This window comes from Melitaea cinxia, chromosome 26 (assembly GCF_905220565.1).
Source record: "Melitaea cinxia chromosome 26, ilMelCinx1.1, whole genome shotgun sequence".
NCBI classification, from domain to species: Eukaryota; Metazoa; Arthropoda; class Insecta; order Lepidoptera; family Nymphalidae; genus Melitaea; species Melitaea cinxia.
This window is the reverse complement of record NC_059419.1, coordinates 9,425,043-9,444,522: the sequence shown is the minus strand read 5'-3', so window position 1 is coordinate 9,444,522 and position 19,480 is coordinate 9,425,043. Positions and strand designations below refer to the sequence as shown.

Genomic DNA, 19,480 nt, shown 5'->3' with positions numbered 1-19,480 from the left:
GGATATTGAACGACTACATAATACAAAAATAAATAATTAGATTCTTTAAATTTTTTAGGACGTGTATAAAAAAGATAAAATATATATATTAAAATCTTTGGTAATAAGCCATATTTACATCGCTTCCGCCTGTAATATCCCACTACTAGACATAGGCCTCTTTCCCCATGTCAGGGAGAAGGATCAGAGCTTAATTCACCACGATGCTTTAATGCGGATTGGCGGATATATTCCCTACTATGAGTAACGATCGCTATCAGGTGTACATGATAACAATCGGAACCGACGGCTTAACGTGCTCTCCGAGGCACGGTGGGGAGACCCACAAGGACTGCACAAACACCCAGACCACGGCAAGCATCTGTATGGCCAATACAAATCTTTGTCGTGTGCGGGGATCGAACCCGCGACCGCCAGCTCAACAGGTCCATTTCATGGCTGTGATCGTTGCGCCAACGCGACGGATATTTACATCAGTAATTAAAAACACTTTATGTAACAAATAATAAAATAAAAAATAGTACTCATTCGTACGTTAAAGAGAAGCTAAATAAATTGAATTAATAGCAACGAAAAAAGAAAACAAAATACATATTTGTAATAGGCAGTGGGTTGATAGGTTTGGATTCGTCTTACATCTGAACAAGTCAAAAGTGACACATGAAGGAAATTACCAGATAATCTACTAATCTACTTATAAAATTAATTTCTACACCACACAATTACAATTAGCAACTAATCAATGTATTTACTAGCCTCAGGAACAAAAGAATCTAAAGCCATAAAATAAATATAAATAAATACACAAAAACGAGTGTGCTACACTACACGACTGAAGTTAAACTTCTTTAGCTCCGTCCAACTTATATCTCCCTCTAAACTTCCGTTCGTCTCGCCCGATCACACTTCGTATCAAATTCGTCGCGCATTCACCAGAGTGCCTAGTGCGAGTTTTGTTTAATCCGTCTCGCAATAACGGGCGTAAATTTTAACTTCCTGTATGAGAAATTAGGGGTGTCAACCTAGTTCTCGCGTTTGCCGCTAGATGACTCTGTATTGATTGTATCGTATACTATTTTTTATCGTCTTGGCTGCACGGTTTAAATTCCCATGCAAAATAACCTTCAAGTATAAACGCGTGTCATGTTTCTGTGAATAAAACTCGCACCAGGCACTCTGCTCCCGGGCCACGTGGAGCGTGCGGTAAGAAGTTGGACTCCAGCGCGTAGTGGGCGGAGCACACGACGAGCAAGCGATGCGCCGGAGCCCACCTGTCGGGCGAGAGCGCGCGGCGCAGCAGCGGCGAGGCGGGGTCGCGGCGCGGCCAGGCGCGCCGGCACTCGCGCGCCGCCAGCGGGGACGGGCTGCGCGCCTCGCAGCCGCGGCTGCGCACCACTCGCGTTAGCGCCGCCACCACTCGCCCACGACCACCGCCCATTCCACGCCTACCTCTCCCTACCCTCCCTACCTCTGACCTTGCCCTAGAGACGCCCCGACGCGTACTATCCTACTTTCGAAATGAGTATACCGAAGCGCAACCCGCCTACTCTCGCTCTGTCACTACTCTAGAAACTCTCTGACGCGAGCTACTCTATTTTTTTAAATCAAAATAAATATGTGCAAGTGACGCCTCAAACACTACTCGCCTACCTATCGTCACTCGCGCCCTGACACTGATCTAAAACACCCTGATACAAGCCAATCCTTTTTTTCTTAAATGAATATGTTCAAATGGCGACAGAAGTACCACTCGCCTACCATTGCGACATTCACGCTTTGACATTGTTCTAGAGAAGCCCCAAAGAGAGCTACTCTATTTTTTCGAAACGAGCATGCCCGAATAGCGTTACGAGAACCACTAAACTACTATTACTACACTCGATATTGCTCTGAAAAGGCCCCGACACAAGCTAATCGTTATTTTTTTATCGATATGAGTGTTCGATATAAATGTTAACCCTAGCTGCCTTCAGATAGTCATCAGTTTGAAAAACCGGGGACTGGGCCGAGTAAAAGTGAACCCTTTAATAAGATTTATAAAAATGGAAGTTCGTCCTGAGGATGGATGTCTCATAACGAGATTACAACTGGGCTTAGGACGAATTCAGAAAAGATCACGTGATATCCATCCGCACTACTTTACATGATTACTGCGCCCTATAAAGTACTGACAGTGGCACTACGTGGCCCATCAACGCAATCTACCTATACGTGCATTACAAGGTACTCGTTCGATTGACGTTTTAGAGTGCCACTAGCAGTACTACGTGGCTCTAATCCGTATATAACCGTGTGCTATATTCACACACGTACACGCACTTAACGACCACGAAAATTATGAAATATTTAGGTACATAAGCGAGCGATACAAAGTCGTGAGCGACGGCACAAATATTGGGATGATTATCATAACGAAGTTTTGTTAGTAAATGAAATGGGCGTACATAATTCGATAGACCGACGTGCACAAGTGGTGGTGTGACATATTTATATAAATCGTGACAAACACATTAGATTCACAATTAGATGATACACACAAGATAATATACATTAGACTTATAATAAAATGACAATATCTCATTAACTTGTAGCTGGCGAACAAAAATGGACTTCTAAAGTTTACCTTACGAGGAGACGGTTCGACGGGTGCATCGAGTTCAGCGGTCCCACTTCCCATGGCTGTAGGGTGGGTAGGTACTAAGTAAACCCTAAAATCCCAGTTCTACTCGATGCACATGTCGGACCGTCTTCTCGTACGTAGAAGTCAAAAACACACTACACAATATGGGATATAGATGGGAGGTGATTTTTGGAATCTCATATTCCCTTTTGTTTTGCATCAGCATGGGCGAAACACAATTTTTAAAAGAAAAATAAATTTAAAAACATGTAGATGTAAGGTTTTATTCGCCAGCTGCCTACATTCTGCCCAGATGATGACAGTGTAGTGAGGTTTAGTGTGGAAGGAGGATTTTTATATATATCTGTAACACACGGCCGTCTGTGCCTTAGGCAAGTAATTTAAGCCTTGTGTTATAGATAACCACCAACTGGTATAGATTTTTTTTTGGTGAACTTTTTTTTAGATAAATTTACATACAAATATTACATACATAAATAAATATACAGGTTCCGGACACCCTGTATATATTACACCCAGACTCCGGCCAGAATCGAACTTACAACACCCGGAGCGGAAAGGAGGGTCACCACAAACTGCTGTTTGATGGAAAGGGGTCGTGTGGGGGGGGAGAATTGTGCAAGGGTGTTGTTTGGGGGGGGTGTTACCTGGTGGGGGAGGCGGGCGCGGGCTGCGGCGAGGGCGAGGGCGTGCGCGCCAGCGGCGACAGAGGCATGTGTTGGAGAGAAGCGCGCCGCACCTCGCCCCCCAGCTTGTGCTTCAAACCGTGCAGCGATGACGGCCTGCGAACACGCACAGATTATATTACACTTCAATTACCCAAATTCAAAGTGCGATATTACAACTAAGTATAATTAAACAACTTTTCCGGGTTTTATCGCGGTTTATTAGGTTTTTTACATGCCCAACGTTTCGGATACTTTACCATGGTCACGGGAGGACTCAGTCCTACGCGAAAAACCGCGATAAAATCCGAAAAAGCAGTTTATAATGTAATTAGTGAAATTCGCGCAAATATTAGAAACAATATATAACTATTGACTTATATGAAAGTTCTCCTTCTTCAGGTTAAAATGGCTGGCCAAATTACCATTTAAAAGAATTTGCAATGTGACGAACTTTTGTTAAACATCTTTCGACTTAAATTTGTTATTAAAAATCTTTTTCGAGCGTGAGTATATCGGGAGGCAATGACTGTCATCAATTTTACCCTGTATTTTTTAATTAAAAATGCAAATATATAATATAAACTTATTTATAAAAACGTAATTTAAATAGAAATATGTAATTTAGAGAGTCGGCTATGGTGGCTTATACACTACATCCACATAGTCTATACTCATACGTACGAATAACTAGGTATACATACGCCTGAATCGCTGAATTTAAAGGTGTTAAAATTTATAATTTACCATCTAGATTTATCTTTTACATAAAAAGCATAAAATAACATATATACAGTGTATCATAAGCGTGTATCTTACCGCTGGTAGTGTGTGGTGGGATGCGTGGTGTGGAGTGGGGAGTCGGCCGCTGGAGAGGCGGCGGGGGATGTCAACTCGCTTGATGCGCCCGATACGATCTAGTGGAAAACATTTCATACATTCATTAACTAAATTAATATCCTAAACCTACAGCTACATGTTATTCTGAATTTTTACTATAATTAAAAGCAGAAAAGGTAATTAAACTGCGTTATAAATCTATATATTAATACGTGAAGGAAACACTTTGAACCTGTACGGGTTAACGCACATTGAGCAATATGATTGTTTTGCTAATTAGTAACCTCTTTAATTTAGCTGATTTATTACGAAATTGTTATTTTACTTATTCAGATTTCTAATGAAATTGATATTTGTTTGCTACGAATGACGTCAAATGACGTCTGTACTTCTGCCCATATATACTCAAAATAATCTTAATAAATTTAGTGTTTGATCGACTTTCATTGGATTTGGTTTCCCTCATAACCTTCCCTCACATGTCGTCTCTCACTCAACCATAGACTGTACCATACAGTTTTTTTTCACGAAAATTGCGCGGACGGAGGAGTATGAAATTTCGCACACTTTAATTTATATAGAGACGGAGTGCAGAATGCTATTATTTATTTTTAATTATGCATAAAAGCTATATTAAATCAATAAAAAAAAACATTACACATACTACCATATATTTTACACACACGTCTAGTCTCTTACTTCGCGAATAGACTATAGACTATAGATTCATATTTTTTGTCTTTACTGAATGTCGAACATAATAATGTCTAATATTCTGGGAATGTATTTTATTTCTACAAAATATATACTTTGGAGAAATAAAATACACACGATTTCTTTTAGTTTAAAATATCGCCAAGGGTGGGTAGAGGGCGGGTCAAAAAGTTGTTAAGAACATAATGTGATCTTTACGTTATAGTAAATGTAAAGTATCGTACCTGGTGCATTTCCTGAGAGGCGCGTTTAGTGGAGATACGTCGGAACAGAGAGCAACGCCTCCGAGGTCGAGGCCGTGGAGGGGCGGAGGCGCGCCTCCCACCCGCTCGTTTGCGACCGCCCGCCTAGACACAAAGTTAACATGTGTAATCAAAAATATGGGCCAGGACACAATAGGGCCAGTTTCAACGGTGGAAGATAACCACATAATGATTGGGATAAATTTCACAATACTTATGATATATGTCTATTCCCAAATATTAAATTATAAATTGAAGAGCAATATTAATGGCCTATTCTATCTCCTGCTGTTAATATCTATTCGTAACTTACTTGCACGATCATATTTATTCACAACCGGTGTACCTAGCTCCTTAATGTATTTATAGATTACATGTAGGGTAAGATCTGAACTTAGTTTTATTGAATCACTAGTTATTTAATAATACAGCCAAAACAAAATGAGACGAGTTATACCTGAATAGTTGTTTGATCTAAGGGCGTAGCGCGCAGAGTCGCGTGAGGTGCCGCTAGCAGCAACCTCAGAACCTGAAACGAGATCTTGTTAATATTTCGTGTATTTAATAAACATACAGTACGAGTATACTTGAAATTTTCGTTTTAAGTGTTGGTAAATGTTTATACATAGTGTTGAAAGAATCAAAAAATAAGCCTCATACAGTATGTTTATTTACATACATATTGTAACTGGAAATATAGTTGGATAGGTTGGTAGCTTTATACCACGTGCTCATCTCATGGTATTTTTCGTGAAATACTTGACTAAGTTATTTTAGAGCTTCGAAATTTTTCGAGAGAAGTAGTATGTAGTTAGTGCGTGCGTGTGTGCGTACCTGCGTGTGCAGCAGGCCCTGCACGGACTCCCCGTTGAGCTGAGTGATGAGGTCGCATGTGTATGTGTAGTGTGTAGTTAGTGCGTGCGTGTGTGCGTACCTGCGTGTGCAGCAGGCCCTGCACGGACTCCCCGTTGAGCTGAGTGATGAGGTCGCATGTGTACGTGTAGTGTGTAGTTAGTGCGTGCGTGTGTGCGTACCTGCGTGTGCAGCAGGCCCTGCACGGACTCCCCGTTGAGCTGAGTGATGAGGTCGCATGTGTATGTGTAGTGTGTAGTTAGTGCGTGCGTGTGTGCGTACCTGCGTGTGCAGCAGGCCCTGCACGGACTCCCCGTTGAGCTGAGTGATGAGGTCGCATGTGTATGTGTAGTGTGTAGTTAGTGCGTGCGTGTGTGCGTACCTGCGTGTGCAGCAGGCCCTGCACGGACTCCCCGTTGAGCTGAGTGATGAGGTCGCATGTGTATGTGTAGTGTGTAGTTAGTGCATGCGTGTGTGCGTACCTGCGTGTGCAGCAGGCCCTGCACGGACTCCCCGTTGAGCTGAGTGATGAGGTCGCATGTGTATGTGTAGTGTGTAGTTAGTGCGTGCGTGTGTGCGTACCTGCGTGTGCAGCAGGCCCTGCACGGACTCCCCGTTGAGCTGAGTGATGAGGTCGCATGTGTATGTGTAGTGTGTAGTTAGTGCGTGCGTGTGTGCGTACCTGCGTGTGCAGCAGGCCCTGCACGGACTCCCCGTTGAGCTGAGTGATGAGGTCGCATGTGTATGTGTAGTGTGTAGTTAGTGCGTGCGTGTGTGCGTACCTGCGTGTGCAGCAGGCCCTGCACGGACTCCCCGTTGAGCTGAGTGATGAGGTCGCATGTGTATGTGTAGTGTGTAGTTAGTGCGTGCGTGTGTGCGTACCTGCGTGTGCAGCAGGCCCTGCACGGACTCCCCGTTGAGCTGAGTGATGAGGTCGCATGTGTATGTGTAGTGTGTAGTTAGTGCGTGCGTGTGTGCGTACCTGCGTGTGCAGCAGGCCCTGCACGGACTCCCCGTTGAGCTGAGTGATGAGGTCGCATGTGTACGTGTAGTGTGTAGTTAGTGCGTGCGTGTGTGCGTACCTGCGTGTGCAGCAGGCCCTGCACGGACTCCCCGTTGAGCTGAGTGATGAGGTCGCATGTGTATGTGTAGTGTGTAGTTAGTGCGTGCGTGTGTGCGTACCTGCGTGTGCAGCAGGCCCTGCACGGACTCCCCGTTGAGCTGAGTGATGAGGTCGCATGTGTATGTGTAGTGTGTAGTTAGTGCGTGCGTGTGTGCGTACCTGCGTGTGCAGCAGGCCCTGCACGGACTCCCCGTTGAGCTGAGTGATGAGGTCGCATGTGTATGTGTAGTGTGTAGTTAGTGCGTGCGTGTGTGCGTACCTGCGTGTGCAGCAGGCCCTGCACGGACTCCCCGTTGAGCTGAGTGATGAGGTCGCATGTGTATGTGTAGTGTGTAGTTAGTGCGTGCGTGTGTGCGTACCTGCGTGTGCAGCAGGCCCTGCACGGACTCCCCGTTGAGCTGAGTGATGAGGTCGCATGTGTATGTGTAGTGTGTAGTTAGTGCGTGCGTGTGTGCGTACCTGCGTGTGCAGCAGGCCCTGCACGGACTCCCCGTTGAGCTGAGTGATGAGGTCGCATGTGTATGTGTAGTGTGTAGTTAGTGCGTGCGTGTGTGCGTACCTGCGTGTGCAGCAGGCCCTGCACGGACTCCCCGTTGAGCTGAGTGATGAGGTCGCATGTGTATGTGTAGTGTGTAGTTAGTGCGTGCGTGTGTGCGTACCTGCGTGTGCAGCAGGCCCTGCACGGACTCCCCGTTGAGCTGAGTGATGAGGTCGCATGTGTATGTGTAGTGTGTAGTTAGTGCGTGCGTGTGTGCGTACCTGCGTGTGCAGCAGGCCCTGCACGGACTCCCCGTTGAGCTGAGTGATGAGGTCGCATGTGTATGTGTAGTGTGTAGTTAGTGCGTGCGTGTGTGCGTACCTGCGTGTGCAGCAGGCCCTGCACGGACTCCCCGTTGAGCTGAGTGATGAGGTCGCATGTGTATGTGTAGTGTGTAGTTAGTGCGTGCGTGTGTGCGTACCTGCGTGTGCAGCAGGCCCTGCACGGACTCCCCGTTGAGCTGAGTGATGAGGTCGCATGTGTATGTGTAGTGTGTAGTTAGTGCGTGCGTGTGTGCGTACCTGCGTGTGCAGCAGGCCCTGCACGGACTCCCCGTTGAGCTGAGTGATGAGGTCGCATGTGTATGTGTAGTGTGTAGTTAGTGCGTGCGTGTGTGCGTACCTGCGTGTGCAGCAGGCCCTGCACGGACTCCCCGTTGAGCTGAGTGATGAGGTCGCATGTGTATGTGTAGTGTGTAGTTAGTGCGTGCGTGTGTGCGTACCTGCGTGTGCAGCAGGCCCTGCACGGACTCCCCGTTGAGCTGAGTGATGAGGTCGCATGTGTATGTGTAGTGTGTAGTTAGTGCGTGCGTGTGTGCGTACCTGCGTGTGCAGCAGGCCCTGCACGGACTCCCCGTTGAGCTGAGTGATGAGGTCGCATGTGTATGTGTAGTGTGTAGTTAGTGCGTGCGTGTGTGCGTACCTGCGTGTGCAGCAGGCCCTGCACGGACTCCCCGTTGAGCTGAGTGATGAGGTCGCATGTGTATGTGTAGTGTGTAGTTAGTGCGTGCGTGTGTGCGTACCTGCGTGTGCAGCAGGCCCTGCACGGACTCCCCGTTGAGCTGAGTGATGAGGTCGCATGTGTATGTGTAGTGTGTAGTTAGTGCGTGCGTGTGTGCGTACCTGCGTGTGCAGCAGGCCCTGCACGGACTCCCCGTTGAGCTGAGTGATGAGGTCGCATGTGTATGTGTAGTGTGTAGTTAGTGCGTGCGTGTGTGCGTACCTGCGTGTGCAGCAGGCCCTGCACGGACTCCCCGTTGAGCTGAGTGATGAGGTCGCATGTGTATGTGTAGTGTGTAGTTAGTGCGTGCGTGTGTGCGTACCTGCGTGTGCAGCAGGCCCTGCACGGACTCCCCGTTGAGCTGAGTGATGAGGTCGCATGTGTATGTGTAGTGTGTAGTTAGTGCGTGCGTGTGTGCGTACCTGCGTGTGCAGCAGGCCCTGCACGGACTCCCCGTTGAGCTGAGTGATGAGGTCGCATGTGTATGTGTAGTGTGTAGTTAGTGCGTGCGTGTGTGCGTACCTGCGTGTGCAGCAGGCCCTGCACGGACTCCCCGTTGAGCTGAGTGATGAGGTCGCATGTGTACGTGTAGTGTGTAGTTAGTGCGTGCGTGTGTGCGTACCTGCGTGTGCAGCAGGCCCTGCACGGACTCCCCGTTGAGCTGAGTGATGAGGTCGCATGTGTATGTGTAGTGTGTAGTTAGTGCGTGCGTGTGTGCGTACCTGCGTGTGCAGCAGGCCCTGCACGGACTCCCCGTTGAGCTGAGTGATGAGGTCGCATGTGTATGTGTAGTGTGTAGTTAGTGCGTGCGTGTGTGCGTACCTGCGTGTGCAGCAGGCCCTGCACGGACTCCCCGTTGAGCTGAGTGATGAGGTCGCATGTGTATGTGTAGTGTGTAGTTAGTGCGTGCGTGTGTGCGTACCTGCGTGTGCAGCAGGCCCTGCACGGACTCCCCGTTGAGCTGAGTGATGAGGTCTCCCGCGCGCAGCCCCGCTGCCCACGCCGCGCCTTGCTCGCTCACCGCCTGTAAATAACACACACGTCATTTGTACACAATATACCAATAAACGCTTAACTTAATGCTTAACATGCAACAAAGTCATAAGCGCCTTGACTACGATAAATATTTGTATGGCATATACAAATCTATAATCATTACCATATGAGTCAGATGTCGTGCTGTTGACTAAAATTGTTATTAATTTCAGATCAGAAAGTATACAAAGGTTTAAAAATAAAAATATATTGTGAGTTTGTTCAGATTTCCTTAATCTAATTTTCAAATAATAAAAACTCAAATACAAAATATCTGCATTAAACTGTTAAACTGAAATTTTTATTGACCATATTCTACTAACTAAGCGAGAACACATGTTTCTCAGACGACGACTAATACGACAATGACAAATGTACAAGTATGTGCGTTTCTCTCACACACATGTGTACATACGTATGTAGTAAAAACGGCTCTTTGTGTATTATCTACGATTTTATTTTTGTGTTACCCACACATTAGGAATTCTAAACATTTTTTGATCATATCAAAAATTGACCGCTCCAGCGGGGTTCGAACCCGCGTCTCCGACTGACCGTGTCGGCGCTCTAGCCAATTAAGCTATGGAACGATGTACCCGCTCGATCGAAATTTTTGATATGATGATTTTTACATTCGCGCGCCACGGTTCGCTTAAAAAATTTTTGATATGATATTAAAAAAATGTTCTATGTGTATTTTACAACAAACCTTTGTGTACAACAAACGTACAAATAGAACCGAGATAAGTTAAAGAATCTAAACTAACCGAAACCAAGTGATGCATGGTGTAGTAGTCCGTATCTCCATAATAAACGCGCACGGTGTGAATCGTGAACCCAAAGCCACGAGGACCGCGACGTACTACGATGGGCGGTTTTGATGACTGGATCAGACTGGAAAGGAATTTTAATAAAATTACGAAACAGTTCTTGTGTAAAGGATAGGAAAGTTTTTACAAGCTTATATTTCTGATTGTGGATATGTTTGTCTTCAGCTTGGATGTTTGACTTATTTTGGAGAGCATGTAAAGTGATCTGACACGACTATTATCAAAAACTGATAACTCTGATAACAAAACCATTTTTGGATATCATATTGTTTATTATTATTTATTTCTTTTATTTATTTATTTATTGTATGGAAAAATTGCCTTCAACAACAATTACAATTTTTAGTGAATAGGAAAGGAAGGACTTTCCAATACAACATTTAGTTTCAACGAGCGCGCTTTAAAACACACGACTGGAGTAGAAATTCTTTGGCTCCAACTTATATCTCCCTCTAATCTTCCATTCGCCTCGCCCGATCACACTTTTCATAACGCACTCGTCACCCATTTACCAGCGTACTCCCCAAATCAAGCGTGCGTAAAGACGTTTTACTTCAAAAATATACACCTTAAATATAGAAAGCCATCATTGGGGTCTGTGGGAAAGCGTGTAGCTGCTGGCATCGGCCTCTACGTTTCCTTTTCGCTTTCCGGTTACGTGAGTCTCTGTCAATACACCTATTGTATATCCGATAAAAACATCCTTAGCAATGGCAAAGTACATGTACGACACCCCCCCCCTCCCCGTATGTCTGTAGTCCCTAGTAAAATGATTCAGTTAGTGTAGCCAGTAGAGCGAGCTCACGAGTGGTTAGCGATGGCGAAGGGCGAGGGCGGATCCCGGCAGGGTGAGGAGTCGCGCGACGAGTTCGTCGACGACGTGTTGCCGGCGCACGGGGACGCCGCGCCGCCCGCCGCCACCGGCATGCTGTCGTCCGCTGGAACAGACGCTTGTTATAGACGAATGTTTTTATAATAATACTAGCTGACCCCGCAAACGTTGCTTTGCCATATATCTTATTAACCCGCTTAATCACCCCCCCCCCCCCTTATAACTTAGGGGTATGAAAAATAGATGTTGGCCGATTCTCAGACCTACCCGATATGCCTACAAAATTTTATTGAAATCGGACGAGCCGTTTCGGAGGAGTTCAATGTTTAACACCATGACACGAGAATTTTATATATAAGAAATAGATAAACGCGTTACGCTTAACGTCCCCCACTAGGACTAACTCCTGTGCCGGAGGTCCAGAAACACATAATAATACAAGGACAAACGCCCGGAACATGGCAAGCATCTGTATGGCCAATATAAATGTTTGCCATGTGCGGGGACCGCACTCGCGACCGCCAGCGCAACGATCGCAACCCAAAAACCAACTACTGTTACCGTAGCGCCAAGGCGTCATCAAATAATGTCATTTACTTTTTTTTTCAAAATCATTTTTAATTTTGTGGTAGAAAAAACATCGTTCATAATACACGAAATGCAAATAATCAAATTGATGAATATTTTCTTAACCGCAGTGAAGCAAACCGTTGAATTAGCTTCAACGCTCTCTCGTTTAGAAAAAAAATAGACAAACCCTCCAACCTCATTGTGTAAGGTCATGGTAACTTCAAAAAGGCCTATATAAAAAAAGTTAGTTTCAATATTACGTTAAAAAAAAAAGAAAACCTACCAGGATGTATAACAAGCGACAGGCCGGAAGTGCTCGCCGACCGCCGCATAGACTTGGGCGCTGCGAGAGCCAACGGTTTACCCTTATCCAGCTTGTCTATGCCTTTTTCGTCCTTCTTCGCGACATCCGGTCTAGGAGAAAATATGTTCATACATTATATTTTTAAGTTTATACACATTTGGTTCTTGTATATTATATTATATATTAAAACTAGAAATAATTTGTTAATGCAATTGTCTATGATCGTTAATCATTACTTGTATAGCTCTATCTGTTTCAATGGTTAATTCCTCTTGCATGAGTTATTGCGTAAGTTACGACGTAGTAACGATATACTAAGCTACATTACAACCACTTAAGCACATTTTGAAACAAATATATAAACAAAACAGACAATATATGCTGAAAAAAAATTCCACCACAGTATAATCACGTAGTACGTAACGTTACCGTTTTGATAAAAAAATATTGAATGTACAGAATTGAAAAAGCTAAGCATCACAAGCACGTTACAGACTCTACCCCTCTAGGCCTCTACCCATGACTCTGACAGGAGGTCTCCTCGGCCATCTTACTCGCGACAAGAACACAACACCTCTTGTAAGCAATATTATTTAAGTGTGATTTTTGTAAGGTCAAAGTACTTCGTCAGTCGGGCTGGTGCACATTTTGAGCAGGATACATTCCGCATTGCCCTACCACAGTTAAAATATGATGAACGTTCAACTGAGGTAGGGCACAGCTTAATTGAGGTAGGGCACAGCAGGAATTTCCTGTTCAAAATATGGAGCAGCCCGACTGGGGTAGTACCTCGACCTTACAGAAGATTACAGCAAAATAATACTGTTTTCAAGCAGTATTGTGTTCCCGTTGGTGAGTAAGGTGACCAGAGCTCCTGGGGGGGATTGGGGATCGGGTCGGCAACGCGCTTGCGATGCCTCTGGTGTTGCAGGCGTCTATAAGCTACGGTAATCGCTTACCATCAGGTGAGCCGTACGCTTGTTGGCCGACCTAGCGACATAAAAGAAAAGAACGTCCCCGCCGACGTGCGCGGTACACACTCACAGGCGCGGCGCGAGCGCGGCGTGGCCGGCGAGCAGCGCGTGCGCGTGCAGCGGCCGCAGCGCCGCGCGCCGCCGCGCCGCCGGCGACACGTCGTCCGAGTCCGTCTGCGACGAGTCCGCCGTCGACCCGCTTCCCGTGCCCACCATCTGTATCACGAACAATACTGGTTATTTCTATACTGTTTTCTAATGTTTACGCGAATTTTACTCATTTAATGAAACAACTTTTTTCGGATTTTATCGCGGTTTATTATTATCTTTTGATTCCCGACGTTTCGGATACTTTACAGCAACCATGGTCACGGGGGGACCATGGTTGCTGTAAAGTATCCGTATATAAGTATAACTCACAGGACACTTGGGATGGTGGTGAAGCGCAGGGGCAGTAGGCGTCGTGGGCGGCCCCGCACTGTCCGGCGTGCCCGGCCAGCTGTCCGTGCTCTGCGGGGAGTGGCGGGTAAGGCACTAATCTTATTTACTTATATATTAGGAATATACGAGCGTAGTACAACTAAATAAAATTCAATTTTTGGAGTTCACTCTTTAGGAAGCGATAGGGCTGTGGTATGAAAAAATATGCAGAGTGAACCGTGGGTTTAAGTAAGTTAAATAAGTTTTACCGCGCAACGTCTCTTGCGAGCAAGTCATGAATATACATTTCTAGCTAAAATGTTATGTGTATTGTGTAGTATAATTCAAAAACAAAAATACCTTTTTTAATTTTTATCCCCCCTTTTGTAAACCCTTTTAATTTCTTACAGCGATTCAAGCAGCAAAAAAAAAAATATTAAAACTCCTACTTATTATTCATAAGCAAAGATAACGTGGAAACAGTAAAAAATAAAGTAAAGATATGAACAACTTTTAAGTTGTTTTTGTAATGTAACATTCAAAGCAAAAAAGCCGCAAAAAATAATATTAGAAATATGTATAAAGAATGCCTGTAACTTTCAGTCAGAAAAAAGGATGCCTATATATATTATATTTATTATTATATAGATTGAAGAGTTTTAATATATGTTTGCTTGCCAACGAAAATTAAAACCGATTTCAATATAAATCTACAAGTAATAAAATGAGTTTCATACGATCAAATTTATATTGGGCCACGTGAGAAACGCCAGCTTTCGAATAAAAAATTATCATCAAAATACATTTGAATTAAGAACCCCCCTCTTTTTTTTGAAGTCGGTTAATAACTGGGAGCGTTACCCGCGAGTCGTGCTCCAGCGCGGAGTGCGAGGTGTGGTAGTGGCGGCGCCACTGCGGCGAGGTGGAGGAGAAGGCCGCGAACACCGCCTCGTCCGCCTTCGGTTAATAACTGGGAGCGTTACCCGCGAGTCGTGCTCCAGCGCGGAGTGCGAGGTGTGGTAGTGGCGGCGCCACTGCGGCGAGGTGGAGGAGAAGGCCGCGAACACCGCCTCGTCCGCCTTCGGTTAATAACTGGGAGCGTTACCCGCGAGTCGTGCTCCAGCGCGGAGTGCGAGGTGTGGTAGTGGCGGCGCCACTGCGGCGAGGTGGAGGAGAAGGCCGCGAACACCGCCTCGTCCGCCTTCGGTTAATAACTGGGAGCGTTACCCGCGAGTCGTGCTCCAGCGCGGAGTGCGAGGTGTGGTAGTGGCGGCGCCACTGCGGCGAGGTGGAGGAGAAGGCCGCGAACACCGCCTCGTCCGCCTTCGGTTAATAACTGGGAGCGTTACCCGCGAGTCGTGCTCCAGCGCGGAGTGCGAGGTGTGGTAGTGGCGGCGCCACTGCGGCGAGGTGGAGGAGAAGGCCGCGAACACCGCCTCGTCCGCCTTCGGTTAATAACTGGGAGCGTTACCCGCGAGTCGTGCTCCAGCGCGGAGTGCGAGGTGTGGTAGTGGCGGCGCCACTGCGGCGAGGTGGAGGAGAAGGCCGCGAACACCGCCTCGTCCGCCTTCGGTTAATAACTGGGAGCGTTACCCGCGAGTCGTGCTCCAGCGCGGAGTGCGAGGTGTGGTAGTGGCGGCGCCACTGCGGCGAGGTGGAGGAGAAGGCCGCGAACACCGCCTCGTCCGCCTTCGGTTAATAACTGGGAGCGTTACCCGCGAGTCGTGCTCCAGCGCGGAGTGCGAGGTGTGGTAGTGGCGGCGCCACTGCGGCGAGGTGGAGGAGAAGGCCGCGAACACCGCCTCGTCCGCCTTCGGTTAATAACTGGGAGCGTTACCCGCGAGTCGTGCTCCAGCGCGGAGTGCGAGGTGTGGTAGTGGCGGCGCCACTGCGGCGAGGTGGAGGAGAAGGCCGCGAACACCGCCTCGTCCGCCTTCGGTTAATAACTGGGAGCGTTACCCGCGAGTCGTGCTCCAGCGCGGAGTGCGAGGTGTGGTAGTGGCGGCGCCACTGCGGCGAGGTGGAGGAGAAGGCCGCGAACACCGCCTCGTCCGCCTTCGGTTAATAACTGGGAGCGTTACCCGCGAGTCGTGCTCCAGCGCGGAGTGCGAGGTGTGGTAGTGGCGGCGCCACTGCGGCGAGGTGGAGGAGAAGGCCGCGAACACCGCCTCGTCCGCCTTCGGTTAATAACTGGGAGCGTTACCCGCGAGTCGTGCTCCAGCGCGGAGTGCGAGGTGTGGTAGTGGCGGCGCCACTGCGGCGAGGTGGAGGAGAAGGCCGCGAACACCGCCTCGTCCGCCTTCGGTTAATAACTGGGAGCGTTACCCGCGAGTCGTGCTCCAGCGCGGAGTGCGAGGTGTGGTAGTGGCGGCGCCACTGCGGCGAGGTGGAGGAGAAGGCCGCGAACACCGCCTCGTCCGCCTTCGGTTAATAACTGGGAGCGTTACCCGCGAGTCGTGCTCCAGCGCGGAGTGCGAGGTGTGGTAGTGGCGGCGCCACTGCGGCGAGGTGGAGGAGAAGGCCGCGAACACCGCCTCGTCCGCCTTCGGTTAATAACTGGGAGCGTTACCCGCGAGTCGTGCTCCAGCGCGGAGTGCGAGGTGTGGTAGTGGCGGCGCCACTGCGGCGAGGTGGAGGAGAAGGCCGCGAACACCGCCTCGTCCGCCTTCGGTTAATAACTGGGAGCGTTACCCGCGAGTCGTGCTCCAGCGCGGAGTGCGAGGTGTGGTAGTGGCGGCGCCACTGCGGCGAGGTGGAGGAGAAGGCCGCGAACACCGCCTCGTCCGCCTTCGGTTAATAACTGGGAGCGTTACCCGCGAGTCGTGCTCCAGCGCGGAGTGCGAGGTGTGGTAGTGGCGGCGCCACTGCGGCGAGGTGGAGGAGAAGGCCGCGAACACCGCCTCGTCCGCCTTCGGTTAATAACTGGGAGCGTTACCCGCGAGTCGTGCTCCAGCGCGGAGTGCGAGGTGTGGTAGTGGCGGCGCCACTGCGGCGAGGTGGAGGAGAAGGCCGCGAACACCGCCTCGTCCGCCTTCGGTTAATAACTGGGAGCGTTACCCGCGAGTCGTGCTCCAGCGCGGAGTGCGAGGTGTGGTAGTGGCGGCGCCACTGCGGCGAGGTGGAGGAGAAGGCCGCGAACACCGCCTCGTCCGCCTTCGGTTAATAACTGGGAGCGTTACCCGCGAGTCGTGCTCCAGCGCGGAGTGCGAGGTGTGGTAGTGGCGGCGCCACTGCGGCGAGGTGGAGGAGAAGGCCGCGAACACCGCCTCGTCCGCCTTCGGTTAATAACTGGGAGCGTTACCCGCGAGTCGTGCTCCAGCGCGGAGTGCGAGGTGTGGTAGTGGCGGCGCCACTGCGGCGAGGTGGAGGAGAAGGCCGCGAACACCGCCTCGTCCGCCTTCGGTTAATAACTGGGAGCGTTACCCGCGAGTCGTGCTCCAGCGCGGAGTGCGAGGTGTGGTAGTGGCGGCGCCACTGCGGCGAGGTGGAGGAGAAGGCCGCGAACACCGCCTCGTCCGCCTCGCCCGCCTCGCCCGCCTCGTCCGTCTCCGCCTCGCTGTGGTTGTAGCGGTCGCAGCGGCCTGCGGGTATAGCGATTCGTCAAATTTTCATTATACTGTCCCTAATGGATTTTTTGCGTCAACACTTGACAAAGACCGTAAGGTAAAAATTCCAGACAATTTTTTATTATGTAAAAATCTTTCTTAAATGCATTTATGTCTGCAAAAAGTCTTAGATGTATCTTGTTTCGATAAGAGAAAATATTAACCAATAACAAAATGTTTACCCTTCAATAACCTTGAAGGTACTTTTACACCTTTACTTGCTCGATTGAATCTTAAAAAAAATTAACTTTTTCTATGGACGACCCTCATTTGACAAAAAAGCAACACAAACATTGTATTTTGACAAAAAGGTGAATATTCGAAGTGATCATCCAGTAAATTCAATGAAATTAGATTTTTGTATACTGCCTCAGACAAAAAAAAAACATGAAAATTAAAATATGTAACTCACTGTCAAAATAGCTCGTGTCTTCGTCATTCTCGAGCTGAGGTATGAACTCGGCCTTACGTCGCAGGAGATTGTTCCAGTCCAGGCCGTAGAAGTATATGTGTTCCTACACAAGAGACAACACATATAATCAGAACTACAAAGAAAAAAGGTCTTCTTTAAAAGAAACTAAGATAGTTTTATGTAATATAATAACTAAACTAAATAATATTTAATGTCACACAAAACAATATATAAAACCTTTTTATTTATTTTAGATAATTTATTTATTCTCATGATTTTGTATGTTTATCTTATTCTTCTGTAAGTGTATGTATATATGTTTTTATGTATTTATAATTCTATTTATATTTATCTACTTTTGCACAATCCCGCACTTTGTTACTAATAATCTCCTTTTACCTGAGGTTGTCTGAAAGAGATTGCTTAAAGCAATAAGATCGCCTTTGCATGCTGTCATTGTAACTACTTTTTGTTTAATTTTATTTCTGTTCTGTTTTTTTTTTTTCTTTTTGTTACTACGTTAAAGTGTTTGATTATATGTATGCAAGAAGTAATAAATAAATAATTGTATAAACATTAAAAATGTAAAATAATGGTCGTTTCTTAATTTTGTGCCAAACATTTCAAATCAAGTGTTTCGCGTCTGTTTTAGTTTTGCAATAAAAAAGTTATTAATATGATGTCTCCGTCTTGTAAATTTTATTATTCTGAAGTCATCGTGTCGTTAGCCCCTGAAGAATGTACCAGGATTCTGACAAATGGACACAGTCAGCGAAATACAGTTTATATACAGTTTAGCGAGTACTCTAGCGTTTAAACCGGATCCAATTTTCGAAGACCAAGAACAGGTCGAAGAAGGTGCACTACGGCGCGGGAGATATGGTGTCAATAATTTTGAGAAATTGCTTTCTTACGACTCTTGTAGTAAAGAATCATCATTTACGCGTCTTGGCAATCGCAGTGTGGGACGTCCTCCAGCCCGTTGGACTGACGATCTACGTAAGATTGCCGGTGTAGGATTGCTGGATGAGGATTGCGGAAAACCGAGATGTCTGGCGCGAACTTGGGGAGGCCTATGTCCGACAGTGGACTGCCATAGGTTGACGTGATGATGATGATTTACGAGCTGGAGAAAGCAATCTGAGTATAGATACAGTAAGGCGTCGTCTAGCTGAAGCAAATTTAAGGCCACTAAGAAAATAGAAAAACACCACAGAAACTCAAGGTTGAGTTATGGTAGAGAACCAGAATTGGACTCTGAATGACTGATCAGGTGACAGTTATGTTTTCAGAAGAGTCTAGATTCTGTTTATACAAGCACGACGGGAGAAAAGGAGTGTACAGAAGACCGGGACAGCGCGATCACCAAGACTGTATAGAACAAAAAGTATATATTGAAGATTTTCTACCCCTTTTTGCAGTCCAGTTAATTTTAATTGGACATATTTCAACTGTCTAGAAATATTTATTCTAATATCAGGACACAAGCGATAGTAAAAAAATGAAACCACATGCTATCAGTCAAATATAAACAGTACTTTAAGTTTAACCGTAAAGCTATCTTGCGCCTAACTGTTACTTATTTTCGATTGTTATCACTTTTATCAAGTCTATAAACCTACGTATTCTAATCTATACAAATATCATAAGGTTGAAAACTTTCATTCAGGCCGTCAATTAAGAAATGTAAAAACTATGATATAGGCGTCATATTATGACAGGTATGATAATATCAAGCCTAGCATAAAGACTTCCAAATTTTTATATCTATACAAAGAAATAAAACTGGAGTGTTTGTTTGATATATTAAAATAACCGCTTTGTGTGTAAATGGATATGGATATATATATACACGGTACATATACCAAAATAACATTTTTTTCA

General features: G+C 46.8%; 1 protein-coding gene across 1 annotated transcript in view; it reads right to left on the bottom strand.

Annotated features, from left to right (window-relative positions):
- LOC123666617 (microtubule-associated serine/threonine-protein kinase 3) overlaps positions 1–19,480 on the bottom strand; it is a 147,544-nt gene that overhangs the window by 6,202 nt on the left and 121,862 nt on the right. The window contains exons 22-34 of the mRNA XM_045600710.1: positions 17,597–17,699; positions 17,003–17,160; positions 13,580–13,669; positions 13,230–13,375; positions 12,165–12,295; positions 11,285–11,417; positions 10,417–10,543; positions 9,537–9,638; positions 5,560–5,631; positions 5,085–5,207; positions 4,126–4,223; positions 3,289–3,423; positions 1,272–1,385 (exon numbers count right to left, since the gene is read on the bottom strand). Coding sequence (XP_045456666.1) covers positions 1,272–1,385; positions 3,289–3,423; positions 4,126–4,223; positions 5,085–5,207; positions 5,560–5,631; positions 9,537–9,638; positions 10,417–10,543; positions 11,285–11,417; positions 12,165–12,295; positions 13,230–13,375; positions 13,580–13,669; positions 17,003–17,160; positions 17,597–17,699 — 1,532 coding nt within the window. The remainder of the gene's footprint in view (positions 1–1,271; positions 1,386–3,288; positions 3,424–4,125; positions 4,224–5,084; positions 5,208–5,559; positions 5,632–9,536; positions 9,639–10,416; positions 10,544–11,284; positions 11,418–12,164; positions 12,296–13,229; positions 13,376–13,579; positions 13,670–17,002; positions 17,161–17,596; positions 17,700–19,480) is intronic.